General features: G+C 46.3%; 1 protein-coding gene across 1 annotated transcript in view; it reads right to left on the minus strand.

Annotated features, from left to right (window-relative positions):
* The window catches only part of LOC149303560 (kremen protein 2-like), a 43,907-nt gene extending 31,432 nt beyond the window's left edge, over positions 1-12,475 (minus strand). Inside the window, exon 1 of the mRNA XM_089480074.1 lies at positions 11,559-12,475. Coding sequence (XP_089336200.1) covers positions 11,559-11,625 — 67 coding nt within the window. The 5' untranslated portion in view covers positions 11,626-12,475. The remainder of the gene's footprint in view (positions 1-11,558) is intronic.
* Positions 12,476-16,976: the final 4,501 nt, after the last annotated feature.

Consider the following 16,976-nt stretch of genomic DNA (forward strand, 5'->3'; position numbering starts at 1 on the left):
AGGGTTGCCATAGTGCCGGACCTCGAAACCGGGAAAAATGTAGGACAAAATTTTCAAATGTAGGACACAAAAAAGTGTGTCCTACATTTGAAAATTCTGTCCTACATTTTACCGCGATCGCAGCGGAGGCCAAGCGGCAAGGGAAAGCCTCCACTTAAGGAGGCTTTCCCTCCCCACCTGGGCCCCGCCACGATCGGAGGCCAGGATCGGGGCCTCGCCTCGTTCCTGGGACCCTCAGGGACCATGAAGGAGGGGAGGAGGCCTGCGGCGATCGCCGCGGCCTCTCCTCCTTCCTGGCCCCGGCTGGGACCATGAAGGAGGGGACGAGGCCGGCGGCGATCGCCCCGGCCTCTCCTCCTTCCTGGCCCCGGCTGGGACCATGAAGGAGGGGAGGAGGCCGGCGGCGATCGCCCCGGCCTCTCCTCCTTCCTGGCCCCGGCTGGGACCATGAAGGAGGGGACGAGGCCGGCGGCGATCGCCCCGGCCTCTCCTCCTTCCTGGCCCCGGCTGGGACCATGAAGGAGGGGAGGAGGCCGGCGGCGATCGCCCCGGCCTCGCCCCAGGCCTCAGAAAGGCCTTGGAGCCGCCGCGGCAGCGGAGGTAGCCGCGGTGGGCGGGGCCGTCCCGGTTTGGGCGCCAAACCGGACCGGGACCGGGATGGCACCGCCCAAACCGGGATTGTCCCGCCGGGGGGCGGGATATGGCAACCCTAACTATAAGTCAACCTCCTATATAAGTTGAGGACAAGTTTTGGGGCAAAAATTCTGGATTTTGATATGACCCGTGGATAAGTCAAGGGTAAAACATAGGTGCATGTAATGAAGGATGTAAAGGATGAAGTAAAGGAAAACAATGCCAAAGAACTTACAAAATTCCAGCAGGCATAACTATTTGTGCACATACTAAAGGATGGATGGCTGAGAGAGTAGAAGGGGTCAGTGCTTCCAGGGCACATTAAACTCTTCCCTTTCACCATAAATATATATAGGTGTTAAAATACAGTACTTACATTGACCCATGGATAAGTCGACTCAGGTTTTTTGGAGGGTTAATTTTTTAACCTAAATTTCTAGACCTATACATGAGTATATACAGTAAATCTCCTTGCTGGAAAATCTTGATCCTTTGTTTTTAAAAAGAACTGTAGAAAAGGCACAGCTCTGGCAGGCATGATTTTGGATTCAATAATGCTGAGCACTGAAGCTGGTGAAAGAACAGGCCTATCGGCTCCATGCCTCCAAGAGAACCCAGGCATCCTGGCCGCTCGCCTGCCCTTGTTTTGTATCCCAGACATATTAATGTCCTTCCACAGCTGGGAATATAGACCCCCGCGAGTCTCTCCTCGCTCCCCATCCCTTGCCACTCCTGCTTTTCCAAACCCAAGCTCTCGCCATGTAACTAGATGCCTTTCCAACCTAGCAGACACGAACCCCCAGGGGGACAGACCCCACCTGTTGTTGGGGATGGAAATAGCTGAGAACATAATAAACAGGTGGTTGATATAAAGCAAAATGGAGTGGGCAAGGGTAGGGGGGAAGGAGGGTTTGGGGGGAGTTCTTTGTAGGGGGATGTGGAAGCCTATGGAGGCTGGAGCCAGGATGTCTAGCAGGTGGTGCTTGTTGGCAGCTGAGTCTACTACAGACTCGCTTTGGCCTAGAAATGGCCTATCTTAAGGGTGCAACGGGAGGGATAAAGGCATGAATGTGAGATGGCCTTGAGAGAGGGAGAGAAGGGGAGAAAAATACTAATAAAAATGAGGAGTGGGACATCAGAGGGACAAATGGTTCAGGACTCTGTATGCCACAGAATTGCAGAAGAAAGGCTACATGAATGCCACCGAACAGCTTTCTTCCAACAAACCCGGGATTAGCTATTTCGGTACTATTGTGGAGGGCTTCCTCCCGCTGGGAGCTGCAGCTGTCGGAAGGCCAACAGGCTGCAGAGCAGGACCAGGAATGGAATAGATAAGAATTCCAAGCATTTCTGTAATGCCTCTCTTTAGAAATATATATATCAAGAGTGTTTTCATACCTTTGAAAGGGCTGTGTGTACAAAGCTTGGAAAAATGACCTTTTGAGGGACTACAACCTCCATGTTCCATTAGTCACCTCTGCCTAGTAATGGGGCCTATCCCAGAATCTAGTGCCAATGAACACAAAGTCTGTGGCAGTCCATTCAGGGCTTCCTTGGTTGATGTCAAAAGGCACTACTCCCTAAAAGTTTGAAAACTGGGAAGCAAAGTACCAAAGAAACACTTGGAGAATTTAAGTTCTGTGATCCTGCCTGCCTACTGTTCTCCAAAAGCAAAATCTAGCCCAGAAAAAAGGAGGAAAGAAAAGTAAAGTTTCACAGCTAGCATTGGCCATCGACCAAATCTGAAAAATTCTGGCAGCAGTAGTCCAAAGTATAACATTTCCAAGGTCCAGAAAGTGAATGGAAGGCCCTTCTGATAGTAAAGGATGCTACTTCTTAGGAATGCAGATAAGAAACAATTGAGGTGTAAAGGGAAAATTCAGGGTATAAAGATTTTGACTCTTATATGGGTTGAGTTTCCAGTCTAATCTGTGCTGCAGAAGTAATGCAGCTTGACACCACTTTAATTGTCATGGCACAATGTTATGGAATCCTGGGATGTGTAGTCTGTAGTGGCAAAAGAGCTCTCTGACATAGAAAGCTAAATATCCTGCAAAACTACAACTCTGACTATTCCATACCATTGAGTCATGGTAGTGAAAGTGGTGTCAAACTACATTATTTCTACAGTGCAGATGATGACTCCTTTATTCAAAATGCTTGGGATCAGAGGTGTTTGGGATTTTGGATATTTTTGGATTTTGAAATATTTCCATTCTTTTAAAGAACTGAATGACTGGATATTAATGGGTGGAGATGAATGCTGAGGATACCATGGACAGCCAAAAAGCAAAGAAATGGGTCCTTGAATAGATCAAGCCTGAAATCCCCCTGGAAGCCAAGATGATCTGAGTCTGTGCACTTTGGCCACATCATGAGAAGGCACAAATCACTGGAATAGACAATAATGTTAGGAAGGGTGAAAGGGTGTAGAAAGAGAGGAAGACTGCATACTAGATGGATAGGCTCTATTAGGGAGGTCATGAGTATGAATTTACAGAATCTAAGCAAAGCAGTGGAGGAAAGGGAGTCTTGGTGATGTCTCATCTATAGGATCAACTCAAAGGCGGTTAACAACAACAACAACCAATACTAAAATTTCCAGAGCTGTGTATGCCACACAAATATTATGCTACTGCATGACTTGGAGGATAGTTTCCAAGCTTCAACTGCCAGTCCTGCCATTCTTCTGTACCTAGACACAGCAAAATACCACAGACCAGCCTGTGTCAAACTCATTGTCAGTAAAAACAACAACAATACAGAGCCAGCATACTTCTAATAGCTAGTGCACTAGATTTGAACCTGATATTCAAGTCTCATTCCAAGAATGCATAGGATCTTCAACCATAAATGGGAGTGATGGAGAAGACTGAGGATACACTGGTGCAAGAGAAAGATGAGAGAATTGGCTTGTTCAAGCACCTGACTACTCATGGTAAGGATCAGTAGCAAGGAAGGGATCAGAGTTATCTGCAATGTGTAGTAAAGCTTTAAGACAGGGGCAGGGAATCTGTGCCCATTCTAAAAGCCAATAAACTATTATGCCCATCATCACCACTGACCAGAGGGGTTGGGAATGACAGGAAGTGCAATCCAACCACATCTGGCTCAAACAAAGTATGCCACCATTCAGAGCCTCAATTTTTGAGGAGACTGAATATTTAAAAACAAAGTTGGAGAGGGGGAAAATAATTATTTGGCTTCTCTTAAATATGACACCGTTTAGGGCCTCAGCATGTCTTAATCCATCTCCGTCTGAACAATCACACAGGTTCTCCAGTTCTGGTTTATGAGGGAGGGAAGAAAAAGGGACGCCGTTCCCATTCTCCAGATCCTGCCCTTCACTCATCTCTGTGGTTATATAGTAATAAAATGCTCTGATTCCTAGCTGGCAGCTGGAAGCAGCTGGTGGTGCTTTAGAAACACAAGAATACAGGAAGCGGCCTTATACTAGGTCAGACAATTTATCCACCTACATGGATCGATATGCAGCATCATGCATTCTGACTGGCAGTGGCTCTGCAGGGTTGCAGGCAGAGAATTTACCTATGATTCATCTCCAGGAGGGTGACCAGATGTCATTTGCTATAACAAAATGTAGGACATTCAAGAAAGCTGTAGGACATTGCCAAATAAAACCTAAAAGGACTAATACAGTGGACCTTTGGTATCTGCTAGGGTTTGGTTCCAAAACCCTCGGTGGATAGCAATATTTGTGGACGCTCAAGTCCCATTAAATGCAATGGCATAGTAAAATGGTGTTCTTTATATGAAATGACAAAATCAAGGTTTGGTTTTTGGAATATGCATATTTTAAAACCATTTTCAAGCTGTGGATGCTTGGATCCGTGGATAAAAAATCCGTGGATAAAGAAGGCTGACTGCCTAAATGTAAATTCATGCTTTTTAGCCATGCTCAAAATGGAGGACACTTTGAAATTCCTCCTGGACAGAAGGTTGAAATGTAGGGCATGTTCTGGAAAAGGAGGACTGCTGGTCACCGGTTGCTTTCTAGTGTAGGAGGAAAAGGCCTCCAGGGTTTTCAGGAAGGTGGGGGAGGAAAAAAACAAAGCCCCCCAAAAGCGACTTTTGGATTACTCCTCCCAGAATCCCTAGTGCAAGCAGTCATTCTGGCTAAAGGATTCTGGGAACAATAGCCCCAAAAGGTCATTTCTCCAAGATACTGATTCCAGTAACTGCTCTGCAAGGGTGTCTGGCTGTGACTTAATTGTGTCTTCCTGCATGGCAAGGGTTGGACTGGATGACCTTTGTGGTCTCCTCCAGTTCTATGATTCTTTGATTGCAATGGCCCAAAGGCAGGACCATGTGATGGTGAGCTCAGGGTGAACTGAGAGGAGAAGAAAAAACTAAGGCCCTGTGTAAAATACAAGAGGTAAGAAGACCCATGAGGTGCAGCTGATTTCTGAGGCAAATTGTAATTGACAACAGAAAAATAGATGAGCACAGTTGATTTCATTATGTACAGAGAATCTGGTTTGTCACACAAAAGGACCACAATCAGTTTGGCCAATCTGAAGACTTGTGATTGTTAGATTTTGCTTTTTTCCCCCTCCCCATACTTAAATGTTTTGCAATAGATCAGTTTGAGGGTTTGGTTTTTTTTGCAAGAGTCTGAATCATTCAAAAGATTACACAAAAGGGTGATCAATACACTCCATTTGCCAAACACTTGATTTTAAGGAATCTTAAAAACTACCCTTCTCTCTCCCTACCTGCAACTCTTCTGGTTCCATGTTTGAAATCACATCATGGATTAGAAGTACTAAGATCACACATCCGCATGAGTAAATCTAACAGCCTCCCTTAACCCAGGGCTCTCTAGATATCTTGACTACAACACCCATCATTCCCAGACATTGTATCTCATTTGGTAGATGACTGAGGAGGGGGGCTGATAGCAGAACCATAGTTCTTCGGGGCTCACAATCCCTAATGCTTATCATTCTCATCAAAGTATTAAATCATCTACCTTTCAAAAAACCACATGTTCTCTTTACAAATCACAAGATAGTTAAAGATAGTTAAAGAGTTAAGTAATGAACAAATGCCTTAATAGAGCCAATGTGGTGTAGCGGTTTGAGCATTGGACTATGACACTGGAGACTGGGTTTGAATCCCTGCTTAGCCATGGAAACCCACTGGGTGATCTTGGACCAGTCACATTCTCTCAGCCTCAGGGGAAGGCAACATCCTCCATGAACAAGTATTGCCAAGAAGAACCCATGATAGGGTTGCCATAAGTGAGAAATGATTTGAAAGCAGACAACAACAAACCTTAGAATCATAAATGAAACAGAGGTGCATGTGAGAGTATGAGACCCTCCAGATGTTGTTGTACTACAACATTTAACATTACGAGACTGAGTTGCCTTTCATCCTTGTATTAACATACAAGCTTGTGGTAGGGAAATCCTTGATTTATCAGGGACCAGTGAGGGTTACATGAAGCTTTCCTGGTGAAAAGCCCTGCAGCGGAGAAAAGGCTTTAAGTGACCCTTATAGGGATGGAATTAACAAAATCAAGGAAGAAATAGGTTCAACTCCCTGTTGAATTACAGTGCCTCCTTATGGCAATCTGAAGCATTGCAGCTGGCCTTTTCTGTTTCTAAAGTTCCAAACGTGGGAAAATAGAAAGAAACTACATTAAAAGGGGCTGGCCAGCATTTTCTGAAATTGAAAAGGAAATGGAAAAAAGCTGTGATCAGTCCTCGTAAAATAACTAAGAGGCAACTGGCTAGGCTTTGTGTTCTGTACCCACCGTAGCTGCCAATATTTTCCCCTCCACTGCCAATATACATTACATGCACAAGACAATAGAAGTTCAACATGTGAATCTTTACCATCTGCTCTAGTGGTGTGCCAGCCTCACCTATTGAATTTCTGCCCCGTCACAAGTTTTTCTTGGCAAGATTTATTGGTTTGCCTTTGCTTTCCTCTGAGGCTGAGAGAGTGTGACTTGCCCAAGGGCACCCAGTGGGTTTCCATGGCTGAGTAGGGATTTGAACCCTGGTCCTCAAAGCTGGAATCCAAAGCTCAAACCATTAGACCATGCTGGCTCTCACTATTCTCAAACAGCAGAAAGGGATTTATTTTCAGAGAACGGGGGATATGGTGCTCCAGGAAAGAGAGGGCAAATAACAGCCTTCCTTTTTCCACCAGACAAGATCTGAGTGTATTGACTGTCTCCTGGGCAAAGGCCATTCACATTCACTCATTCACTTTCTTGTATTTAATTTTATTCCATCTTCCTTCCAAGAAACTCAAGCAAATCTCCATGGTTTTCCTTTAAACACCACCTCCACCGCTTTTAACATCACCCGAAAGCCTTGTTGGATAGATTAAATGAAACTAAAAGAAAGAGAGCTATTGTGTAACTGGCCCTGGGTGACCCAATGTGTTTCATAACTTAGGCTGCATCCACATTGCAGAAATAATCTGATTTTGCACCACTTGAACTGCCGTGGCTCAATGCTATGGAATTCTGGGAACTGCAATTGGTTGTGGCACCAGAGCAAAGCTATCATGGGGTTTTTATGGCAAGTATTCAAAGGGGCTTTGCTGTTACCATACCCAGAGGCTGAGAGAGTGTGATTTGCCAAAGGTCACCCAGTGGGTGTTTGTGGCTGAGTCGAAATTCAAACCCTGGTCTTTAGAGTCATAGGAGTTTATCACATTGGGGCTAATTTCGGCATTAACGAGAAATTAAAGTGCATTTAAAGCATCCCACAAATAAAGCACAAATGGTGAGTAATTGAGCAAATGATTATCACACACAATTGTGCAAATAAAGTGATATCAGACATGCATTGTCGCTGAAATCCCAGAAGTAAAAAGACATGTGTTAATGCTTCTTTGTGACCACTTTAATGGCAGGTTTTGTGTGATGTCGTGTGAAATTGTTTTGCATAATTACATGATTTTTCTGGGATATTCACAGGATAAATTCCCGGTCTCCTTCATGTGATAAACTCCAGTGTCAAACCACTACACCACATAGCTCACCTCATAGCTCAGACCACCACTACAGCACACTGCCTAGTCTCTAAATTTGTTGTTGTGTGCCATGGCAACCCTAAGGCGAACCTATCACAAGGTTTTCTTGGCAAGTTTCTTCAGAGGGGGTGTACCATTGCCATCTGCTGAAATCTAGTGGAGCCACAGTATAGACACAAAAGCAAGTCCAGAAATTACTCTGTGAAAAAGGACAGAAGCACAGTTAAGGGATGGGCGATTTGGCAACTGTGGTCGGCATGTCATCTGAACAATCCACAGACCATCTAAGGTCCCCGCTGGTCTGGGAAAGCAACCAGGCCCCTTTCTCTTTTCCTGGGAGAGGCACTGAAAGGGAGGTGTGGAATATGGATGGATTCTTTCCGTATACCTGGAGAGCATTTTGTAACTTGGTCTTCAGCCCAGAGCATATCCACACTGGCTGGCGCATGAACACACACAGCTGTCTTAAACTGAGTCAGACCACTGGTCCATTTGGCCTAACATTGTTTGCTTTGACTGACAGCACCTCTCCAGGGTTTCAGACAGAGTTTCTTCTCACCACCTGGTTACTGATTCCTCTTCACTGGCCATGCCAGGAATTGAACCTGGGACCTTCTGCATGGAAAACATGTGTTCCACTACCTGGGGATGACATGGGTTATAGTCCAACACATCTGGAAGGCACCACATTGGAGTGGTGGCTGCCCTGTTGTAACATCATATTATTATTATTATTATTATTATTATTATTATCATCATCCCGCTCTTTTCACAGAACTGGGATCCAGAATGGCTCACAATATTAAAAGAACAATACAATTAAAAACATGGGAAAGTGACATATTAAAAAAGAATTGAATTATTGCATGTACATGGAAAGGATTGTGTTATTTGTCCCATTTGCTCCGACCGCCACATTTTTATCCTTCCACTATTCTCTTCTTCTGACTATTTTTACACTGAATTCCTCTATGGGGTAGGGACCAGTCTTTTCATTCTTCCTAAAGTTACATGCAGAATTTGGGGAAGTTACCTTTTTGGATCACAGAAGCCCTCTTGGGTAAAGAAACTACTGTTTCTATTATGATTACTGTTCTCTTATGTCATCAGTCTACATTGAATCAGAGGCTAGGTTTTTTTAGACTACAACTGTCAGAATTATCTGATAGCTGTTAACTGTAGTCAACAGTGATATAACAACAACAAAAGAATATTAAGAATTGTTGTTGTATGACTTCAAGTCGTTTCCATCTTATGGCGACCCAAAGGAAAACCTATCTCAGCCAGTGTGGAATTTGAGCCCTGGTTGCCAAAGTCATAGTCCAACATCCAAAGCCCTATATCACACTCGCTCAATAATAATCAACACAAATTCCCCAAGCACCCTGTAGATTGTTTTAATATGTATACATCTTGTTTGTTCTTTTAACTGATGTGTATTTTAACCAATGTCTTTTTAACTAATGTTTGTCTGTTAATTGTTGTTCTTCCGTGCCTCAATCCATGGGTAGGGATGGGTAATAAATAAATAAATAAATACATCATTATCATCATCATCATCACCATCATCATCATCATCCCTCCCAGCAAACCCCAGCAACGATGCCAATTGGGGGGAGAATCATCTCATGAGAGTCTCTCCTTCTCCCTTCCCAGTGGCCTAAACCTTGGCATAATTTGCCAAGATAATGTTTGTCTGTTAATTATTGTTGCTCCTCGCCTTAAGAATTATTATTATTATTATTATTATTATTATTATTATTATTATTATTACTCCTCCCACCAAAACCATCCGATATGATGCCAATGGTGGGGGGAAATCACTTCTCATGAGACGCTCTCCTCCTCCCTTCCCAGGGGCCTAACCCTTGGTGTAATTTGCCAAGCTAATGTTTGTCTGTTAATTGTTGTTGTTCCTTGCAATAATAATAATAATAATCAATCCCCTCACCAAAACCCAATGGGAGGGGGAAATCACATCTCATCTTTTAATTGTTGTTATTCCCTGCCATGATGATGATGATGATGATGATGATGATGATGATGATGATGATGATTCCTCTTCCCACCAAAACCCAGGAGTCCTATACAATGCCAATGGGGGGGGGGGGAATCACATCTCGTGAGCCACTCTCCTCCTCCCTTCCCAGTGGCCCAAACCTTGGCATAATTTGCCAAGCTGATGCCTATCTTTGGAAATGAATTGAATTGGTGGGGTGGGGACAGGAAGGACCCATTCTGTGGGAGCCTCTCTTGCTGGAAGGGCAGGGTGTTCCTCTCCCCACCAGGGCTACCACTCACTGGCATCAGCAACTTTGCAGATTGCAGCCTCCCTCCCTCCCCAATTATAACCCAGCCCAACCCTGTAGATCCAGTTCTTGGCGCTTGGGACTCCCATCTGACAGGGATCCTGGGTGGCAGCCAGAGGCGTCTGGGGAGACAGAAGCCGTCTGGGCCAGAACTTGGGGGTGAAAGTGAGGGTGAAAGTGGATGGGGTGGGAGCATCTCTGTTTCCTTCCCTTGCTGTTACTACTCCAAGGGTTGCCTGAGCCCAGCAGCTGTCTCACAAGCATCCCATGCAAAATCAGCCAGGCTCCGTCTGTCTACCATTGGATGGGACAAGTGGCCAGATAACTCTGGGGTCATAACTGTGGGGTGGGTCGGATGTGGGCTTTTTATTTCGGGGCAGAGGGCTTGTCGGGCCAAGAGGGCAGAAGGGAAGGAGAAGGAGAGCATAATCTTGTGCCAAGTGATGGGCAAGGGAAATTCCTGCTGTGCCTCAACCGTTGGAGAGTCCCCTGCCTCTTCCTCACCATTTTTTGGAAAGCCACCAGCCACCCACCCAGGATGAAGCCAACCCACAAACTAGTGCCAAGGTGAGAGGCATTAATAGTTAAACTAGCCCTCCCCAGCATGCATTCATTATTCTTGACAATGACCTACATGGCTGAACAATAATACATTCAGTGGTGGAAGGGGTACAGTGCACAAGATCACCTGGGTACCTTGCTTCTCTGCCCCCCAAAATGCCAAAGCAACCACTCCGGGGAGTACCCAAGGGTCTCACCTGTCCCTTAAGAGAGTCTCTTCCTTGGATGGGGAAAAACCAGGACTATTACAACCCCTTCCCTTAATATTCTCTCTCCTTTCCTCTGTTCTCAAGGTTGCATCTGCACTGCAGAAAGAATGTCGCTTGACACCGTTTTGACTGCCATGGTTCAATGCTGTGGAATTCTGGGATGTGTAGTTTGGTGGGCCATTTCACCGTAGTCATCCCCCCTCCAGCAAACAACACATCCCAGGATTTGCAACAGGAGGGAGCCACGGCCTTTAAAGTGGTCTCCATCTGCATGAAATGCCTGTAGTGCAGCCACTTACTCCCAAACCACAAGGTTGCGAGTTCAATCCCAGCCAGGGGCTCAGGCTTGACTCAGGCTTGCATCCTTCCTTAGGTCGCTAAAATGAATACCCAGCTTGTTGGGGGGCAATTGGGTGGCACTTTGTAAACCGCTTAGGCAGTGCTGAAGTGCACTGATAAGTATTAAAGAAATGTACTTGCTATTGCTATGACTTCTGCAGTGCAGATGCTGCCTCCAAAAGGTCCAGGGGTCCTGATCTCTTCCCTGCGAGTTTCTTGTCCCATGCCTTCTTCAGGTCCTTTCTGACTGGGGTTTTGGTGGCATGTCTCTTCAATGAGGGGTTTGCCACTGCAATCTCCTGAGGCTGAGAGAGTGTGCCTTGAACCCAAGGTCACCCAATGGGTTTCTGGGGCTGAGCCAGGATTCGAACCTTGGTCTCTAGAGTCCTCAAAACCACTACACCATGGAAAGGAGGCAAAAAACCTCGACAGTAGTTACCCTCCCCTTTGGAGATGTAGCCCCCCCCCAACCCTGTCTGGCTGGACTCACCTGCCCTTTGCAGAGCCCGGGACCCTCGAAGGAGCACCAGCAGGAGGCCAAAGACCACCCAGGGCATCTCTGGAAGGGGTCCCCTCCTGCCAGGGACCCCGAGGCCACCGGTGGGGCCCCCAAACAGCCAGGGCCCCCCTCGAGTTGGAGAAAGTGAGGGAGAAAAGCACTCCTGTCTAGTCTTGGCAGGAGCCCAGGAAGGAGCCCTGGAGGGCGGCCTCAGCGGAGGGGGCTCCTCTGAGCCTGAGCCTGAGCCTGAGCCATGCCGTCGGGGGGCCCTCTCCCCCGGTTCCTCCTCCGATCCAGAGAAGGGGCTGTCATTGGAGCTGCCACAGTCAATGCTCTCTCTCTGACAGACAGATCTCAAAGCCTTCCCTCTGGACTGGAGCTCACTGGATCCCTTGAGGCCGCGGAAAGCAATCTCTTTCCCCCAAAAGGCTGGGATCCAGAGGGATCTTTGGGGCGGAGGAGGCGATCATCTCCCCAGATGGAAGAAGGGGTTTGCTTGGTCTTCGGGGAGCCCCGACGGCTTACAAAAAGGAGAAGAAGGATGCTTAGGGATCTCTCTCTCTCTCTCTTCCTGGACGGATCTCCGCCTCTCTTGGAGTCACTCCGGAGCCTGCCCCGAGGGAAAAGCCATGGCCAGAGGGGTCCGTCGGAGGGAGAAGAAGCCTGGCTGGAGCTGGAGGAGGAGCGGCTCTTCTTCCCTGGCTCTGGAGCGGACAGCCCCGACTTCAGGGATTGCCGTCGAGGGGAGAAAGCAAAACCCGGGGAGGGGGCAGGAGGGGGGGAAGTAAGGCCCCCGATCCCTCCCAGGAGGAGGAGAAGCGGAGGGCTCCCAGGGCCAAGCGAGGCTGCCTCGACGGGGCCGGTCCTGGCGGCTGGGGCTGCTGTGCTTTCTGGGCTCTTCTGCTCTGGGTTCTCCCTCCGGAGGCAGAAGGGCTGGAAGGCGGCTCCCCAGACATCCCCAGCCCACTCCCCGCCCAGACCCACCGACGGCCGCCCCTGGGACCTCCCTTCTTCCCGGAGGAGGAGGAGGAGAGGAGGGCCCGGATCAGGGGAGGAGAAGGAGGCGCGCTCTCTCTCCCTTCCTCTAAGCTGTCTCTCGCGTTCCCTCTTTCCTCGACGCCCAGCCTTGAAATCTGAGACGCCGCAAGAAGAAGAAGAGGAGGAGGAGGAAGCAGTGCAGCTCCGCTCCAAGACTCACTCCAGAAAGGATCCGCATTGGAGAATCTTTGCCCATAGAAGATCATTGGGGAATACTTCTCCCTAGGGAATCATTGGAGAATATTTTCCCATAGAGGATCATTGGAGACCAGTTGCCCATACAGAAGATAGAAGAAGCTGGGCTTCTAAAGCATTCCACACCCAAAAAGGAACCCATCCATGATTCTCCTTGGGCCATTATGGCTTCCCAATGGGCAAGGCCTGTCCTTTCTTTAATAGGCCCCCTCCAAAACACAGGGCAGAAATCATCCAGTTTCAGACCGCTTGAACTGCCCTGGCTTAAGGCTAGGGAAAGCAGGGAAGAGTGCTTGTGTGAGGAGGCCTTCAGCCATTTGTCAGGGAGCTCTGGTGCCACAAGGAACTGGCAACTTCCTTCAGCGGGGCTTTTGCCATTCCTCTCCTCTGAGGCTGAGAAAGTGTGACTTGCCCAAGGTAACTCACTGGGTTTCCATGGCCGTGCTGAGAATCAAACCCTGGTCTCCAGAGTTATCACTGGGTTTCCTTGGCAAGTTTCATCAAAGGAAGTTCGCCATTATCCTTCTCTGAGGCCGAGAGTGTGTGACTTGCCCAAGGTCACCCAGTGGGTTTTTATGACCTGGTGGGGATTCGAACCATGGTCTCTGGAGCCATAGTCCAATACTCAAAGCACTACGCCACCCTGGCCCTCTTGGGTGACCAGGCGGCATAACTGCAAAGGAGGGCAAGGCATCATAAAATGTTGGGCATTCAAGAAAAAATGTAGGATGTTACAAAACAAAAGCTGATATCACTAATATGAATATAAATTAATTTCATATGTTTTATTTACAGCTATATTGCATGTTGTTGTTGTTGTTAGCTGCCCTCAAGTCAACCGCGACCCATATCAGCCCTATGGATGGGGCACCTCTAAGGCCCAGGCCCTCCACTGCTCTGCTCAGGTCTTGCAGATTCTATCCATCTGGCATGTGGTCTTCCTCTCTTTCTGCTGCCTTCCACCTTTTCTAGCTTTATGGTCTTTTCTAAGAAGTCATGCCTTCTCATGGTGTGGCCAAAGTACAACAGCCTCAGTGTGAAGTTGGTTTCCAGGAAGAGTTCAGGCATATCTGTTCAAGGACCCATTTGTTTGTCTTCTTGACCATCCTCAGTATCCTCAGCACTCTTCTCCAGCACCACATCTCAAATTAGTTGATTCTCTTTTTATTCCCTTTCTTCACTGTCCGTCTCTCATATCCTTACATGGCGATGGAGAATATAATGGTTTGGCTTATTCTAACTTTGGTGCTCAGTTGTATATTTTTACTCTTTTGGTTCTTATCTAGTTGTTTTTTCATTGCTACCCTTCCCGTTCCTAGTCTTCCTCTTCTTTCTTGACAGCAGTCTCCATTCTGATCAAAGTTTGATCCAAGGTATAGGGAATCTTTATTTCTATACTGTATTTTATTTTGTACTCAACTGTATTGTTCTCATGAATTGATCTTCATTAGAATGCCCTCTTGGCTTGCAACATATTTATAGAACTCCAAGTAAGACCAGTGCTTAAAATTGTACTTTACTAGCCACAAACCTTTGACTGCTGTTTAAATGCATACCTCCAAAGCATCTTAGGAGGCCAGAAGATGCACCAAAGCTGCACTTCAATCCTTAGGACTGGAGTGTGGCTTTGGTGTGGCTTCTGGTCTCTTAGGACGCATGCATCATTTAAATAGCATACCTCCAAAGTGACCCGAAGCAGCTTTATTTCGGCCTGTCTGTATGGGCCCTGAATCTACATTTAAATTTTTATTGCTTTCATTTGTCCATTGTGCTAAAACCAATGGGGGAAAATGTGTGTACTCCTGTCTGTCTTCCTCTGTCCTTCTCTGGCGTTTGCCTTATGGATTTAGAATATCCATCTCAAAGAGGGATGCAAATCCATCTTTGTGGTGTAGCACAAAGACGGATGGGGACAATGAAGATTTGGTCCATCTGACACATCTGGAAGACACTGATGAAAGCTACTATAGTGGTTAGAGGATTGCATTACATCGGAGGAGACCTGTCATAAAGCTGATGGTTGATTTTGGTCTGATCACTCCTCATAGGCTGGTTGTGAGGCTATGCTAAAAAGTTGGGAACTTTGTATTCCTTTATATTATTCTTTGGAGGAAGAACAGAATTAAAATTGGAATGAATAAATAAAGCTCCCCAGATTTTATAAAGAGGATGGGATGGGGTAGGGTGGGGTGGGGTGGGGTGGGGTGGGATGGGAGGTTGGTAATAAGTGTTGAACATCAACTAACCAGCCAGTGTGGTTTAAGAAATGTTGACATTACAAAATTTAAACTGGTTCAAGAAACCAGTTTAACTATTGAGGTTTCCTTCAAAGGTTCTCAGGAACTATAATCTTGGTGAAAATTACTCTGTGCAAGTTAACTAAATTAAAAACACCTTTGTAGTCCTGTAATTCTCAGGATTCCTTACTTGGGAGGCTGTGGCATCTAAATAGACTTGGAAACCTGTTGCAATGAGTGTAGATGTTTGTAGATCAAACACTGGATGCAGGCCATGGGCTTGAACTGAGAAAGGGTTTGGGTTTGTTTGTTTTTTACAAAGGCAAGCCAAATTCATGAAGGATGGATTTAAGAATAGCTGAATGGAGCAAGCGTGGCATAATGGTTTGAGTGTTGGACTACGATTCTGGAGAACAGGGTTTGATTCCCAGCTCAGCCATGAAACCCACTGGGTGACTTTGGGCAAGTCACATGTTCTCAACCTCAAGGGAATTGCCCTCCCCTGAGTCTGAGAGCTAATGATTTGCCCAAAGACACCCAGTGGGTTTCATGGCTGAGTTGGGAATCGAACCTGGTCTCCATAATCGTAGTCCAGCACTCAAACCCCCTCTAAAGAATTCCCTCTGAAGAAAACTTACCAAGAAAATCCAATGATTGGGTTGCCTTAGTGTTGCCATAAGTTGGAAACAACTTGAAGGCACACAACCTTGAAGATCTGCGGCTCAGGTCCAAAGGATGCAAATCTGCACTAAAACTATATAAAACACATATCTATATCAGAAGTGGCAACTTGAGGCCTTGTCAATCAAGTTGGATACTTCATTGTGTTATTGTGACTCCTAGGTCTAGATTTCACTGGACATCGCCTTGCCCTCCTGTTGCCAGCCACACAATATGGCCCTTATCGCAAGGCTGGCCCTACCATCTGGCAGGGTGAAGTGACCAGAAGAATTAATATTCCCTAGAGCAGTGGTTCTCAACCTTTGGTCTGCCAGATGTTCTGGATTTCATCACCTAGACATCCCAGCCAGTATGGCGGCCAGCCCAGTGCTCAGGAATTCTGAGTTGAAGTCCTAAACAACTGAAACAGAGGCTGGATGGCCATCTGTCAGGGATGCTTTGATTGAGAGTTCCTGCATGGCAGGGTGTTGGACTGGATGGCCCTTGTGGTCTCTTCCAACTCTATGATTCTATGAAAGACCAAAATGCAAGAAACCCTGCCCTAGAGGAATCAATAATCAAAATTGTAGCCAAGGAATCCAAAGAAGACTAAGATTTGGAAGGGCAGCTATGAATGAATCATCTTCAAATGGTCTTAAACTGAGTCCATCCTTCTTTAGATATACTGTACTGTATCATGAGACAATGTGAGTCACTGGAAAATATAATTCTTGGTAAAGTGGAAGGCAGTAGCAAAAGAAGACTGTACTACAAATGGATTGTTTCAGTCAAGGATGCCACTACCCTGAATTTGCAAGATCTGAGCAGGACAATTTATTTTTTAATTTATTTATTTAGAGTATGTATACCCTTGCTCTTCAGTCACAAAGGCTCTCGGAGCAGTTTACAGATTGTTAATTCGATAGTTCCCTGACCTCAGGTTTATAATATTAAAAAAATGACACAAAAGGAAAAATTAATGGTGGTGGGGAAGGGGATCAAGTCCATCTGATACGGACGGTTCTTCTCTCCCTCAAAGACCTGAGTGGTAGCAGTTAAGATAGAAGAATGCAGCAAGAGGAATGATAGAGACAAGACTGTAAGGACTAATGCAAACATGGCTGATAAAATGACACCTAGTTAAGCCTAGCTATGGTAGCTTGGAGGCATCCCAAGTTCATACAGAGTTCCTGAACCCTGGTGTCTCATTGACAAAGCAAGCTTTAAAATACACCTCTCTACTGAAAAGTATCCTGGTCAGTGTCTGACTTGCTAAGAA

The sequence above is a fragment of the Sceloporus occidentalis genome, unplaced genomic scaffold (assembly GCF_023333645.1).
Source record: "Sceloporus occidentalis isolate IW3139 unplaced genomic scaffold, rSceOcc1.0.p SCAF_14, whole genome shotgun sequence".
NCBI lineage: Eukaryota > Metazoa > Chordata > Lepidosauria > Squamata > Phrynosomatidae > Sceloporus > Sceloporus occidentalis.